We start from the raw sequence: 15,255 nt of genomic DNA on the forward strand, positions 1-15,255 counted from the left end.
AGGGGCCATGAACCAAGAATGTTGGTTCAAAAAGATGAAAAAAAAGGGCCACATACTGGGCTTTTGCTGCGCAAGGCGGATTTATTGTTGTTCATTTTTTTCAACTTCAACTTCAAACAACTTCAAAACATCAGTTGTTAGTCCAGCGCTGTCCTGTGTACTCCTTCTTCTTGAGTTCCGTTTTGTTCGCTGGTTGCATAATTCTTGATTCGAACCAACTAGCCCACATGGCCACCCTGTTGCAGTTATTGTTGTCCGATGGCGGAATGAATCACTGTCCCATTGGCGCAACTATTTGGGACCTATGACCCCTTTCCCAAGCATATAAGCCCAAAGAGCCGAGCACCAGGCCGGGGAAAAGCTTGTATCCCCTGAAAAACCTGTGGGTACCTGGCGGCACCAGGGATCGAACCTGATACCTCCTGAATGCAAGGCGGATGCTCGACCACAAAGCCACAGCTTCGGAAATTGGCCCATGTGTCAAACATGGGTCAATTTTTTTTTTATCTAAAAGGCGTAATCGTCTGTGGAAAATTAGGCAGTAACTGCACAAAGTGATGTTTCTTGCGATGAACTAAGTGATGACAATGGCTGTCTCCAACCACTGTTGCTGATACACCTGCACGAAGTTTCATCAATGTTGCTTGGCTACGGCCACTTGTGCTCTCACATTGTGCTCTCAGCTTGTGCTAGCACTCTGCTTGAAGACTTTAAACAGCATGAAGCATAAGATTTAAACACCCTTTTTTGCTCTGCAACTCCTGCCAGGATTTCGCTAAACTGTTTAGATGCATGGCTGGTGTTGACAAACTAAGCGCTTGTTGCGCCCTCATTCAAAACTTTACGTGCAAGACAGTCCAGAAGTCACATATGTACCAGCTGCGTCTCCTGCTATTGGCTAGTCTTGTGAGCCACTTCTGGGTGATGGGCAAAATAAACAACAGCATTTCAGCAGTGTTCAGCTCATATCATGCAAAGACACTACATAGTGTGTCACTGTAAATTATTGCCATATGAGGGTAGTGCTTCAAAAGAATAAATTACAACTAACATATTTAAAATGTTAATTTTTCCTTTATACCATCAGCCATGAGAATTGGCTTCCACAAAATGGTACTGAACGCCAGTCTGAGAGGATGTTTCAAGTTTTATTGCTGGATATGTAATGGTTTTTATGGTTGATGTTTTTGTTTTCTAGTTTGTTTTTGTTCATTTTGTTATGACCTTACAGGAATTTTTCATTAAGTCATACAAATCATGAATGCAGAGCAGTATAACGCCACCTGCCTTCAGATGCATCAATTATGTCGTAGATTCTGAATCTTTTTTTTTTTTTTTTATAACATTGTTTTTTGCCTCGGGGCATAATGGAATATCTAAAAAATAAATTGTAAATACTAAAGTTACTCAGTATGCAACTAACATGTACCCATTCACCGAGACTGAATTCAAAATTTAATTGTCATCAAGAGCTGGGAAGAGCTTTTTGCAGAGACATTTTTACACTGGCCTATTTGCTGCTCGCAAGAACAGCCACCTACTTTGATTTTTTCTTCATCTCTAGTAGCAGCTGCTTGATGTGTTCCTCGAGGAACTCGATCTTGTCATTACGCCGTGCAAGGTTCTTCTGCAGCCGCACAATGCGCTCCACAAGCATCTGCTTGTCCAGCTCCAGCTGTGCAGGGGCTGTTGGTGGTGCATGTTCAGGTGATCCGCTGCTGCTTGCCCCAGATGCTGCTGGGCTTCCCTGTGAAACAAGACACAAATCCACGTGCTGATCTATATATGTGCAGTAATGTCGTACAAATTATTACTAAAAATGCAACCAAATTTTCGTGCCTGCGCTTTCTTTTAAGCAAGACAGTGCAGTTACCACAGGTGGTTTGCACAATCTTCTTTTTTGTCTGCCACATGGAGGTAAGGCACTACTTTTTCTTGAATTCTCAGCATCACAAATTGCAACACATTCTGTTCTCTTCCCATATGACGCCTGGCCACAAATTTTGACATCAATAAGTTTTTAACAGGCTGCGACAGAAATGCACTGCACCATTGCAAAACAAAACCTGTGTGAAACAAAAAAAAAAAAGGTTGGGCATATCTGACTTCCTGCAGTACTGAATGGCTCATCTTGCAGACATTGCTGCCAGAACACTGCAAGACAAGATTTATGGCATAAGATTTGCTTGTCCTTTATGAATCTCTGAAAACTGTTTGCCATAGCTAGAGGCTCAAAATGAACATTTTGGATTAACCTCGCCGATTTCTGGCTTTTCATAAATTTGTGGTAATGGGAATTTCATTTCGAAAAAGTGCATCGACACCACTGTAGATTTTCTTTAAAACGAGCTTGAAGGGACCAAAAATTTAGTTCACCTTACAGAAGTGCTTCTAAAATGGTATGCGAGCATGCTAGGTGTGCCTCCAAATCGATGCTACGTGAAAGCAACAAATAAAATAGCCTTCCAGAGAGTGAATAATAGCTATTAGAGCATTTATTGCGCTATGCATAGAACCAGTTCACATTATCCTACTTGAAAATGGCCTGGCTTTTCTTTTCACCATTTCACTCTCCTTACCATGGCTGCTATTCTTTTTTAAGCCCTGCTGTGGTGGCTCAGAAGTTGGGGTGCCCGACAACTGAGCAGGGAGATCCAGGTTCAATTGTGGCCATGGTGGCAATGTTTTGATAGGGGTGAACTGCAAGGTGCCCATGTACTGTGAGATGTCAGAGCATGTTAAAGAACCCCAGGTGAGTGAATTTATTGAAGCCCTTGACTATGGTGTCCCTCATCACCTGAGTCACTTTGGGATGTTAAACCCCGTAAAACCACAAAGTTTTTTTTTCCCCCTTGATTTCTGATCTTAATCTTGCTTCCTATGCTTTCAAGGTGTCCAGGAGGATAGTGATAATCTCTCTTATCTCTTTCCCCCTGCAGAAGGTACAAGCAAGCACCTTTACATATGCCGCGGGCATTACAGCGCCATTAGTTTTTAAGCCTCAATTCCATGAGCGGGTGCACCTTGTACACACACACAATGCTGAACTCTGACCATAGCATAGGAGCGATAGTGCCCGGCCTTTTCTGCACCACTACGAGAAGCTCCTGCTAAGAGAGCGCACTCCCGCAAGGCAGCTTCCCCCCAGTTCTCTGTGAAGGTTTGCGGAAACCATATAGTGGGGAGTGCTTTCTTATGTTACAGCATGTTATGTACATTTTCTTTCCTTGGTTGTGCCTGTGTATGCGCCGCGAGTGCCGTTGCATATAGTCACCATGGTTCACAGTTGCTGGGGAAGTCCGTATTAGCCTAAGGACACATGAATGAATGGGGACAAGTGTTTACAGAAAGTAGGATGACAAGTGCTGTCAGGTTGATAGCAATGATAGTGACTCAGACTGTATTTGTGTTTTAGAAAGGAATCATCCATTGAACATAGGCAGTTGCTCAAAAGTTGCGATGGGCAAGACAATGAGAAAAGCCAATGACAGTCAGAGTTTAATTAATTGATGCTGATCTGAATTGACATTAGTATTTCATTAAGATGCAAGCAAATGGTGTAAACAACTGCTTTGCAATAGCTAAATGAATTCTAGTTTAAAAAACAGTTTTGCACCTTTGTATAAATAAGAGGAACAACTATGCTAGATTTTCATGAAAAATTAAACATTTCGAGTTGGTATTTTCATAACTTGTGCAAGTTGCACAAAATGGACTAAATGTTCAGTGTCACAAAATTATAACATACAAACTGGGACTGTCAACTCATACAATGTAGGAACTGTTTTTTTTTTTTTTTTTTTTTCAATTTGGTCATTCACAGGTTAGTAATGTCTGCAATCTTTTAAAGGTAAAAAATTCTGAAAGAAGTACTTGTTTTCAATCTTCTGTTTGGTACAATTACATCACAATGTTTTAGTGCCACTTGACCTTGTTACATATAAAGGGTGGACACTATCCTAAAGAGTGAACTGTTGAATTGCTTGCCTGAATACCCCTGTTAAGCATGCAGGTTAAATGTGCTTACACTGAGTGCCACTTGTGATAAGTGCACTCTGGCAAAGCTAAAAGGTGGATGTGGAGTGTCACTTGCAGAAGAGTGCACTCCAGTTGAAGTGTGTTCACTGAACACACTTTGCTGACCAAGTGTTGCTGGCCAAAGAACTTCGGCGTTTCCAAGGACGAAAATAGGCGGAAAGAGTAGGAGAACCTCAACGGACCACAGAGCTGACGAGTGCCTGGGCGACACGATCCGTACAATATCTGCTCAGTGTTTCGGTGCACATCATCCAAGAAAAGAGAGGCGAGGACAGCAAAGAGGAGAGGCTAACAAACTACTGTGACCGAGGAGGCCTCCTTTATCCATTCAGTCAGCTGTACGGCTTCGTGAAAAAGCTCGAGGTTCTCATCACGGATTGAGTATGTTTCTGTCAGATCGAGTTACAATCTCACAGTATAACGGATATGTTAGCTGGCAGCTGTTCAGAGCAGACTTTCCCTCGAAATCATTTGCGATGCACACGCTCTTACCCTCACAGCTGAAATTAGTTTTTATGGTGTCACAAGTCGTAATTTCAATGTGAAGGTACTTAACTGACTTAACAGTGAGTGACAGAGGGCCAAACAGCTCAAATTGAACCGTTGCAAGAGGTGCTGCATGAATCAATGGATGGATGTTGCACTTCTGTTCTCAGAAATAAAAGCTGCATGTCAGTAACAGCCTTGTTATCATTTTGTTTTCACCTATATTGTAACGTAACGTTACACAGAAGGCGCTCTGGCACTCTGGCACCGAAGAACACCAACAACCAGTCAGGTCAGCACGAAAGCGGAGCACCGTTTTTGCTTCGTCGTTTGCTCCGAATCGCCCGTTCAAATCTTTGTCGTCTATGAATGGCATGTGTCATTGCCCCCCCTTCTTGGCAGCATCGCCTCGATGCTGCAAATGCTGCTTGATGCGATGAGCTGACAGATAGTATGCTAGGTTGGTATGGGATACCACAACACAAAACGGGACATCATCAGTCTCAAGAATAGTCAGCGGGGCGATCGTGGTAGGGTTTTATCCGGACGACGTGTACAACATCAGTGAACTTGCGTCGTCTGCGGCTTGAGGGATCTTGGGTCGCGGATTCAACTTCGTAAGTAACGTCGCTGAGGCGGCGGAGGACACGGTATGGGCCGATGTACCGGCGCAGCAATTTTTCAGAGAGCCCACGATGACGAACGGGCGTCCAAATCCAGACGTAGTCTCCAGGCTCGTAGGCAGCGAAGCGCCGTCCCTTGTTGTAACGGTCAGCGTCTAGTTGCTGTTGTAGGTATATGCGCTGCCTTGCCAGCTGCCGCGCTTCTTCCGCACGCTGGGTAAAACTAGCGATGTCCAGGTCAATCTCATGTTCGTTGTCGGTGTACACGGGCAGCATTGTATCCAGTGGAGTGGTCACTCGACGGCCGAAGACAAGCTCGAAGGGTGTGAGCCGCGTCATCTCCTGAAGTGTCGTATTATATGTGAACGTGGCATATGGGAGGATTTGATCCCAGGTCTTATGCTCTATATCCACGTACATAGACAGCATGTCGGCCAGAGTTCTGTTTAGCCGTTCCACCAAGCCATTAGTTTGCGGGTGGTATGCCGTGGCCCGTCTATGGCTAGTGTGTGTGAGGTTCAGTACAGCCTTAGTCAGGCAGGCCGTAAAAGCTGCCCGCGATCGGTAATAATAACAGCCGGAGCGCCATGATGTAATACGATGTCGTGGACAAAAAACTCTGCTACTACGGTGGCAGTTCCATTTGTGAGTGACGCGGTCTCAGCATATCGGGTCAAGTAGTCTGTCACGACAACAATCCAACGCTTTCCATTAGTTGACTTCGGGAAAGGACCAAGAAGATCCATCCCCACTTGTTGGAAAGGATTTTCGGTGGAGCGATCGGCTGCAGAAATCCAACTGGTTTCACGGGTGGAGTCTTTCGGCGTTGACAATCACGGCAGGTTTCAACGTAAGATCGTACTGAAGGTAATAATTTCGACCAATAGTATTTCTCCCGAATTCTTGCAAGCATACGACTAACTCTCAAGTGGCCGGCGGACGGTTCGTCGTGACAAGCGCTTAAGATGTCAGGCCGTAGGTGCGTAGGTACTACGAGTAGAAATGTCTCTTTTGATCTTTCAAAATTGCGCTTAGAGAACTCCACTTCGTAAAGCGTATGGCTGCAAGCCATGACGAAAAACAAGCGGTACTCTACCACCGCGTCCTTCCAGATAATCGATGAGCGGCGCCAGCTCCGGGTCCTTGCGTTGAAGGTCAGCCATATGGGATTGGGTAATGGCCCCAATAAAGGGAAAATCGTCGACGTTTTCCACTGCAGTGGAGTCCAATGGCTCGCGTGACAAGCAATGTGCATGTCCCGACTTATAGACAACAGTGACATCATACTCTTGAAGACGGAGGCTCCAACGAGCTAAGCGTCCAGACGGGTCTTTAAGGCTTGCCAGCCAGCACAAGGAATGATCGTCGCTGACAATGCGGAAGGGTCGTCCATACAAATATGGTCGAAACTTGCTGATGGCCCAGATTACCGCAAGACACTCCTTCTCCGTTGTCGAATAGTTCACCTCCGATCGTGAGAGTGTTCGGCTCGCGTAGGCAATAACCCGTTCTACTCCGCCTTGCCACTGAATGAGTACCGCGCCGAGGCCAACGTTGCTGGCATCAGTATGTAAGTCGGTTGCGGCGTCTTCATCGAAATGAGTGAGTATTAGGGGTCTGTGTAGGCGGCTTCTAAGCTCCTGGAAGGCTTGTTCTTGATCATCTCCCCACAGGAAGGGTATGTCTTCTCTGGTTAGTGCTGTCAGTGGTTCAGCTATCTTAGAAAAATCTTGGACGAAGCGTCGGTAGTATGAACAAAGACCTAGAAATCGTCGAAGTGCCTTTTTGTCGGTGGGGCGTGGAAAATTTGACACAGCGGTAGTCTTCTCGGGATCAGGGAGAACGCCCTGTGCACTGACAACATGGCCGAGAAAGCGTAGTTCCTTGAAAGCAAAGTGGCATTTCTCAGGCTTGATCGTTAGTTGCGCGCCTTTGAGTGCTTGAAGCACGATGCGCAACCAGTCCAAGTGTTGCTCGAAAGTAGGCGAGAAAATAACATCATTTAAGTACACCAAGCACGACTGCCACTTCAGACCTGATAAAACAGTGTCCATCATACCTTGGAACGTGGCCGGTGCAGAGCAAAGACCAAACGGAAGCACCTTAAACTTGTATAGGCCGTCGGGCGTCACAAATGCAGTCTTCTCTTGGTCTCTCTGATCTACCTCGATTTGCCAGTATCCACTTTTGAGGTCTAATGAGGAGAAGTACCTGGCGTCGCGTAGTCGGTCGAGGGCATCATCAATCTTGGGCAGCGGATAGATGTCCTTTTTAATCACGTTATTTAACTTTCGGTAATCGACACAGAATCTCAAGGTGCCATCTTTCTTTTTGACAAGGACCACTAGTGACGCCCATGGGCTCGTCGAAGGCTGGATCACGTCGTCCGCAAGCATTTCATCCACTTGCGTTTTAATGGCGTCACGTTCCTTAGGAGAAACACGGTACGGGCGCTGGCATACCGGTAACGTGGTCTCATCGGTGATGATGTGGTGCTTGGCGACAGGAGTACGATCGACCTTAGAGCCTGTGGCGAAGCAGTCTGCGAAATCGCTCAGAAGAGCCGAGAGAAGATTCCTCTTATCGGGCCTCAAGTCGGGGTTAATTTTAATGGTTTGCAGAGCATGACAAGGTGCGGCCTCTTCTTTAGGGTTCGCTCCGGCGGTGCATAAATGAGGCAAGGCAGTAACGTCGTGAAGGACCACAACAGCCGTGTCCTTGGCGAGATGCCGCATCTCCTTAGCAAAATTTGTCAGGAGGACAGTAGCACAACTGTTCTGGAGTTGTACGAGTCCTCGAGCAACGGCTAATTCCTTCTCGAGTAGTAGCGGAAGGTGCCCATCCGCGATGCCCACGTAATCGTGGAATAAGTCATGCTTTACAAGAACCAACACACTAGAACGTGCCGGAACCCTCACGTCATCGTCGACTATACGCAAACCGTTCAGACCCGGATCTTCGTTTTCAATGCGCGCCACGGCTCGTTTCGTCGAAAAGGAAAGATGCGCTTCTTTCAGGTCAATGACAGCGCCGTTGGTCTGCAGGAAGTCTAGACCAAGGATCAAGTCTTTCGAACACTCAGGAAGCACGATAAATTCTCCGACATACACAAAACCACGGATGCCGACCCGCGCTGTGCACTTGCCTGCAGGTTCAATCAAGTGACTTCCCGCCGTGCGAATTTTCGGGTCGGACCAATGTGTCAAAACTTTCTTCAATTCTCGAGCGAGACCACGGCTCATTACTGAATAATCGGCACCAGTGTCGAGTAACGCGGTGACATCCACTCCATCAATCGTTACACATATGTCGGAGGTAGTATGCTGGATGCTGTCGCTACCTGACACAAGCGAAATCTCGTCGGGTCGGCCGGACGATGACGGAGGATCTTCACATTTCCCAACATCAGCGACCCTGCCTCCGAAGGCCGCTGGTATTAGTTTTCCCGGCTAGGGCTGGGAGAGGAGTGGCGTCGGGAAGAGTGGGGACTTGTCGAACGGTAGCTCGTCGGGGATGTAGACCGAAGCTCTTGGTAACCGGACATGACGGGATACTGTCGCGCTGCAAGGTCGCTTGCAATCTCAGTAGGCCGTTCGGCATTCCGAGGGTAGAGGTCCTCCGTGGCGAAACCCCGCATGTTGACGCGGCGGTACGGGCACGCCCGGTAAAGGTGACTGGCTTCCCCGCAATGATAGCACAGGGGCCGCCATACTTGACTTTTACGGGGTCGCTGGTAGATTGGTGGAGGGGAGTAGCGAGGTCCTCCATGCGAGGTCCTCCATGCGAGGTCCTCCATGCGAGGTCCTCCATGCGAGGACCCTGCGGCTCCATTGCTGGAGCTGCAGCGTTGATAGTATGGTCCGGCGGGGGAGCTTTACGTAGGACGGACGCGTAGGTGGGCCTCGCATCGAACGTCTGGTGGGGAACGCGCTGCTGGGGAACGTCAGCTACTTGTTGAGCTGCCATATGCACCTCGTCCCGGATGACTTCAGTCAGTGAAGGAAAAGATGTTGTGTTGCAAGGCATCCGGAGCGCTTGCAGTTCCTCCCGCACGACAGAACGAATGAGATTGCGTAGTGCGTCCATGTCGCTGCCGACATGCACAGGGGGTGCGTCGGACCCAATGATGTTCACGTCACGGTTGTACTGACGGGCTCGGTGTTGCAGCGTTGTCTCCATGGTCGCTGCCTCGCTGAGAAACTCTGCCACAGTACGCGGTGGACTGCGCACCAGTCCCGCGAAAAGTTCTTGTTTAACGCCCCGCATCAGGTGACGCAGCTTCTTATCTTCTGGCATTTGTGGGTCTGCACGCTTGAAAAGGCGTGTCATGTCCTCAAAGAACATACGCACGCTCTCGTTCTGGCGCTGACTGCGCGAGTGTAGCGCAGCTTCTGCTCGCTCCCGGCGGTCGGTGCTAGGAAAAGTGGCTTTCAAATCACAACAGAAGGCTGCCCAGGATGGGAAGGAAGCCTCATGGTTTTCAAACCATGTCCGTGCACTCTTTAAGAGCGAAGTACACGTTGTGGAGCTTACGCTCATCAGTCCACCCGTTGTAACGAGCGACTCGCTCGTAAGTCTCAAGCCAGTCCTCGGCGTCCTCGAACACGTCTCCATGAAAAGAGGGGGGTGTTCGCGGCTGATGACACAGGATGTGAGTGGGAAGCCTGCTCTCAGATGTCATTGCAGCAGGTTCTACGGCTGTCTGAGGGTGCGTCGTCCTGGTAGCGGCCGGAAGGGGTCCGAATTCAGGGGGCGCTCCGCGTAGGCGGCAGCCGAGGCGTTGATGTACGGGGGTAAGCTCCGTAGTGACAGGTTGATTATGCAGGACTGGATCCATACCCAGCACCTCCACCAGATTTGTAACGTAACGTTACACGGAAGGCGCTCTGGCACCGAAGAACACCAACAACCAGTCAGGTCAGCACGAAAGCGGAGCACCGTTTTTGCTTCGTCATCTTCTCCGAATCGCCCGTTCAAATCTTCGTCGTCTATGAATGGCATGTGTCAATATTACTGTACGTAAGCATGACACACTTGTAACTGCATGGTGGGTAACAAATGTAGGAAATATTTAAGCCATACATGCAATATTTCATTCTGGCTTAGAAAATTCACAAACTTCACTAGCATGTCTTCTTTTTTAATTTGGCTAGGAAGTATGCGCGCTCTGTTTTCTAATTCACTGGCAGGCTATTGGACATAATCTTGATACAAAATTAATTTAGGAAACACGAAATGAAACAGTATATTTGGCCATCGATCCTCTAATTCAATATTTTTATATCACTTTTTTACGATTGCCTGATAATTCGGAAAATTTAAAAGCCCCTACTGAAAGAGCAAAATCCGTAGGCAACGACTTATTTGAATAAAATGTCCCGCGGTTAGGACAGGCAGCAAATCGCCTGAGTTGCCGTCGTCCTTTTACACAAGGTACTATGGAGCGAAATGTTATGTGGCCTAAACAACTGCGTCAACTGCTAAAGAAGAATCACAAGTGTTTAAAAATTAGAAAGAAATAAGACTGTGAATGGCTTCAAACTGAAATGAACAGATGCGCCAGGAAAACGAAAGCTGCAAGCAATGCTTACATTGAAGTTGCCTGTGGCGCCACCTCTTGGATGCGACGCAGACTGCGTCAGAGGAGCGGCTGAGTAAGCCCACTGTAGTGCAGCTCTTCCACAGGCTGCCATCTTGTTTACTGTCAAAATTATGGATCGACTAGGGACCAGTCTTGGCTGCTCTTTGGTTTTTCATATACTTTTTCCATTTATATTTGTTGTTAAAAACATACGTTGGCTTTATCTGTGCTACTGTGTCAAAGTGGAGCCCACTGTCATTTTTGTTATTATGGGTGAAACTCTGCTTCCCCCAAGAGTACCTCACCTGCATATTTAACAGGGGTATTAAATGAAACTTGCAGACCTAAATTACATTGCTGCAAGGACCATCTCTCCCAAATTTTATTATTCTAGAATAGTATGAAGAAAGTTATCCAATTTAAATGACAAGGATGACTATGTATAATAAGGGAGTAATTACTCATTGACATCCATGAAGGAAAGAAGCTAACAGTCGGCGAGGCCAAGGAAAGCATTGGGGATTGTACTTTGTCTTTTTTTTTTAATTTTTAATTTTTACTTCAATAATCACATAAATTAGTAATCCGTTTAGGGGAAAGATAAATAAACACAAAGTAGAAGAAAAAACAATGTGCCGATGGTGGAAACCAAACCCACGACCTCCGAATATCACGTCCGGTGCTCTTCCAACTGAGCTACATCGGCCGCTGTCCCACCTGCTACTTTCTTGGGTATTAATGTTGTCTGTACACTAACCTTGAGAGTGTTTACCAGCGCCACCCTCAACCATAGCGGTGGACGTGGAACGTCCTGTGTTACCGCCAGCATCACGTAGAACGTGATCAAGAGCGAGGGCGAAAGCTGTGCTAGAACAGATTACTTTACTAATTTATGTGATTATCGAAGTAAAAAAAAAAAAAAAGACAAAGTACAATCCCCAATGCTTTCCTTGGCCTTGCCGACTGTTGGCTTCTTTCCTTCATGTATTATAACGAGCACCCTCCTTTCCCCTTCATTTATCTGCTTGTAGCTTACGGGGGGTCTCGGTTCTGGCAGTCTTGAAGCCATAGGTAGCGTAAGAGGGTTCTAGCACAGCTTTTCAAGTGCGCGCCCTGCCCAGGCGGCTGCACGTCTATCTATGAAAATGTTCTGGCGCTCACTCGTGGCGCTACCTGTTCGCCGCGAGTGTTGCCTCTTGGGTTTCTGCACGGTGCCCATACTGTGTCACAGTTTCGTACTAAATATTGTGATTTAGCATGCCAGCAGTCACTGAAATCAGGGAAAGAATAGGAAAATGTTTCTATTCTCTTTTCTTTTAATTTAAGGTGTTGATTAACGAGAAATTAGTGCAGGTTACATTTTGTTGGTTAATTTTGAACAGCAACTAATCTACTCAGTTGAGTTCACAAAAAATTTTAACTCTCAATGAAATATTCATGACCCACAAATGTGCCAAATAAGTTAATTTTGTCAATTGCAAATGAAGCTATCAATCCTCTAATATGCACCATTTTTATCATTTATGGTATTTTTTAGAACACTGGTTACAAATAACTAGCCATCTGAGCCAAAAGTCACCACTAATATGAGCTTATAAAAGCTCTTCTAAATGCTTTCAAAGCAGCTCTCTTTTCTGCGCAGTCTCTTCTTAAACGCTGAGAAAGGCAGCTAAAGCTGAAAGCACCATTTTATGCACTCCCAATCTTGTTCATTCCACATGTGCCAACAATATTTGGCATTCACAATAATGCATATCACTGAAAAGTAAATACATTTCCTAAAACTAAAACTTGTTCTATTGCAAGCGAGAGGTCACAGCAACTGCACAATACTATAAAAGAAAGAAACCAGAAGAAGTTGCCTGCATGGGACTCCTGCAGACATGAAAAGTAGGTTCCCTCCCAAGTTTAAATGCCAGTAGAACTACATCTAAAGAAAGATAAAAAAAAAAAAAAAGTGGAAGAATGACCACTACAATTTACTTTTCTTATAAAAAGGTGGTACTGCAGGTTTCGTGCTTCATTTTCACACTCATTGATGCCAACAAGCACAGTATACCACATTTTCTATCTTAAAGCATGTGGCAGCGTGCATTCACAGCTCTATTGCTAAAATTATCTCCCGACTTAAAGAAAAAAAAAAAAGAAGACCTGGCACGCTACACATACACACACAAAAATTACAGATTGAACTTAAGTCTGCCTAAGAGCAGAAATGCGAAAGCCTTTTCCTTCCATCATCATCACTAACCCCTAACTACATCATCACCAGCATCATATTTTCAACTACTATAACATTCACTAAATCATCATCATCACTATCACTGACTACATTGTCATCATCACCATAACTAACTACATTGTCATTGCCGCTATTATCATCACCACTATCACTAACTACCACCGTAGTTAGTGATAGTGGTAGACCATAGACGAGAATTATGATCCAATTCTCCAAGCCCGGCATGGATTAGTGGTCTGCAAGCTCGGCTGGGGATCAGAAGTATAGTGGTTCAATTTCCAGTGGAGACAAGATTTTTTTTTTTTCAAGTGTCAGTTTGTGCAGAAATTTCTGCGCCGACACATATGGCTAACATAAAGTGGCGTCTGCACCACTCGTGACCCAAGAAAGGATTTCACCTTAAAAAAGGAGATGAGGAAATGACGGACAGGCACCTGTACATTTTTTTTTTTTTGTACGTGTACACGTAACAACAGGCCAGGTCTTTCTCCTTTTTAAAAATGCAGAACTAGCCTGGCAAGATACATTACTGAAGTACTTTTTTGACTGGCAGGACTATAAAAACCAATTCCATGGGTGCTTTCAGATGCTTTTTTGAGTAAGACAGGCTTAGTGCTCTATGACAAGTCAAAATATGCGACAAACAAAGCTTCAGGCATATTACTGCACAAGGCATTCACATACTGGGAATGCTGAAGTCACCAAAAACAGCTCTTTTAACAAATAAAAGAAAGGCACCTGTAAATAAATGTTTTTCAATAATTTTACACCCAGCTTTACTAAAAAGCATATAAACAGTAAGGAAGTTAATAAATGAATGAATTTACAGCATTGACAAAGCTGTAAATCTATTGTACTTGAAATTATATACAAATAACATGCAGCTGATCAAGAAGCATCACTGCAGTCACTAATAATAATAGCAAAAGAGACTGTTTCGTTACAACCGCAACTTTGTCAAAATCTTGGTTATCTAAACTAGACCATAAGAAGTGAGAAAGAGAACAACAACCGAAGATATGCAAACACTACAGGCCTCTATAAAGCAAACATGTCATGTCTTGATCTTTTGTTTACAGAAAAATGGAGTTATCTTTGTAACTTGAAAGAAACTAGCATTGATGCTGAAACTAAAACTCGCAAAAAAGTTTCACTCACAACACTGTTTCGACCGGAGCCATTGAGCACAGTCACAGCAGCAGCATGCAAGCATGATTCCTTGGGCTAACAAAAAACAGGGCCAAGGGAAGAAGGTAAGCACAAACAAAAGCACATGAGAGTTCAAGCTGAAACAATGATGCAAGCCATGCACACATTTATTCCGGAAGCACAACTGAGCCTCTCATTTGTAACGATAACTCAGTTTATAGAATACTGAAACTTCTGACCAGGGTGCAGCTGAGTACATAGGCACAGTGCCAACATATTGACTTACCTTTGCAGGGTCAACACTGGTCATTTGCATTGGAATTTACATGGGCACTGCTCTATTTATGTGTTTATGCCAGGCAATACTTGTTCATCTCTGAGTGTGTTCACCCTCTCCACTCATAGCGGCAGAAGTGGGATGACCTGTGTTGCCGTTTCATGAAATTGTGCCTGCCCTGTTCCTTATTTTTTTTTTTCGCTGTGTGGCAGCGAAGATTCCGGTGCGGTGGCGCCGACGCAACCACCCTGTCGGGAATGGGGCATTCACCGCATTCCCTCTCAGTCCCCTTTCTTCTCGGCCTTGAACCCTTTAGTTTGGTAGTGACAACTGGGGCCCTGGGGGGAGAGGAAAACTCGGTAGAGGCCGCCCAGTCTCAAACGCAGACCGTGGACACTGTCGGGCAGGCCATATGTTCGGTGGATTCGGTGAAGATTTTCTCCTGGCCAATTCCTGCCTTTTTGTTCGTGGAGGGGCTTTTGGTGGCGTTGAGTGGGGCGCGTCTTTCGCTTATTAGCCTCCGGCCGCGTTGCAGATGGTTTGCTGCAAGGAGGTGGCAGGGACGGGAAACGCGCGCCAGTCGGTGTTGAGGTTTTGGGGCGTGTAGACGGGTGCGTGAAGTCAGCAGGGTGTGCGAGGGCAAGCCAGGGTCGGCTGGCGATTTTAAGCGGGGGTCTGTCACGGTGAGTGCGGTGACGGCGGCCCCGAAGACGCGTGGCCCTAGCCCGCCTGAGTCCACGACATCACCTCGGCCCATCGTTCCCTGCGACCGGACCTCACCAAACCACCGCAGCTAAGCCACCATTTTCTGCCACTCACTCGAACTCTTTTCTTTATCTATCTCGCTCTTTTGGTTTCA

At 46.1% G+C, this 15,255-nt stretch overlaps 1 protein-coding gene across 2 annotated transcripts in view; it reads right to left on the reverse strand.

The window, feature by feature from the left end:
* Positions 1-15,255, reverse strand: part of LOC146206688 (coiled-coil domain-containing protein 186-like) — a 101,110-nt gene that overhangs the window by 8,592 nt on the left and 77,263 nt on the right. Inside the window, exons 14-15 of one of the 2 annotated variants that reach the window (XM_084591481.1) lie at positions 14,129-14,194; positions 1,542-1,747 (exon numbers count right to left, since the gene is read on the reverse strand). In XM_084591481.1, the coding sequence (XP_084447607.1) occupies positions 1,542-1,747; positions 14,129-14,194 (272 nt within the window). The remainder of the gene's footprint in view (positions 1-1,541; positions 1,748-14,128; positions 14,195-15,255) is intronic. The other variant, XM_084591482.1, reaches the window with a different exon arrangement.

The sequence above is a fragment of the Amblyomma maculatum genome, chromosome 1, assembly GCF_055883805.1.
Source record: "Amblyomma maculatum isolate TAMU_Amacu chromosome 1, ASM5588380v1, whole genome shotgun sequence".
NCBI lineage: Eukaryota > Metazoa > Arthropoda > Arachnida > Ixodida > Ixodidae > Amblyomma > Amblyomma maculatum.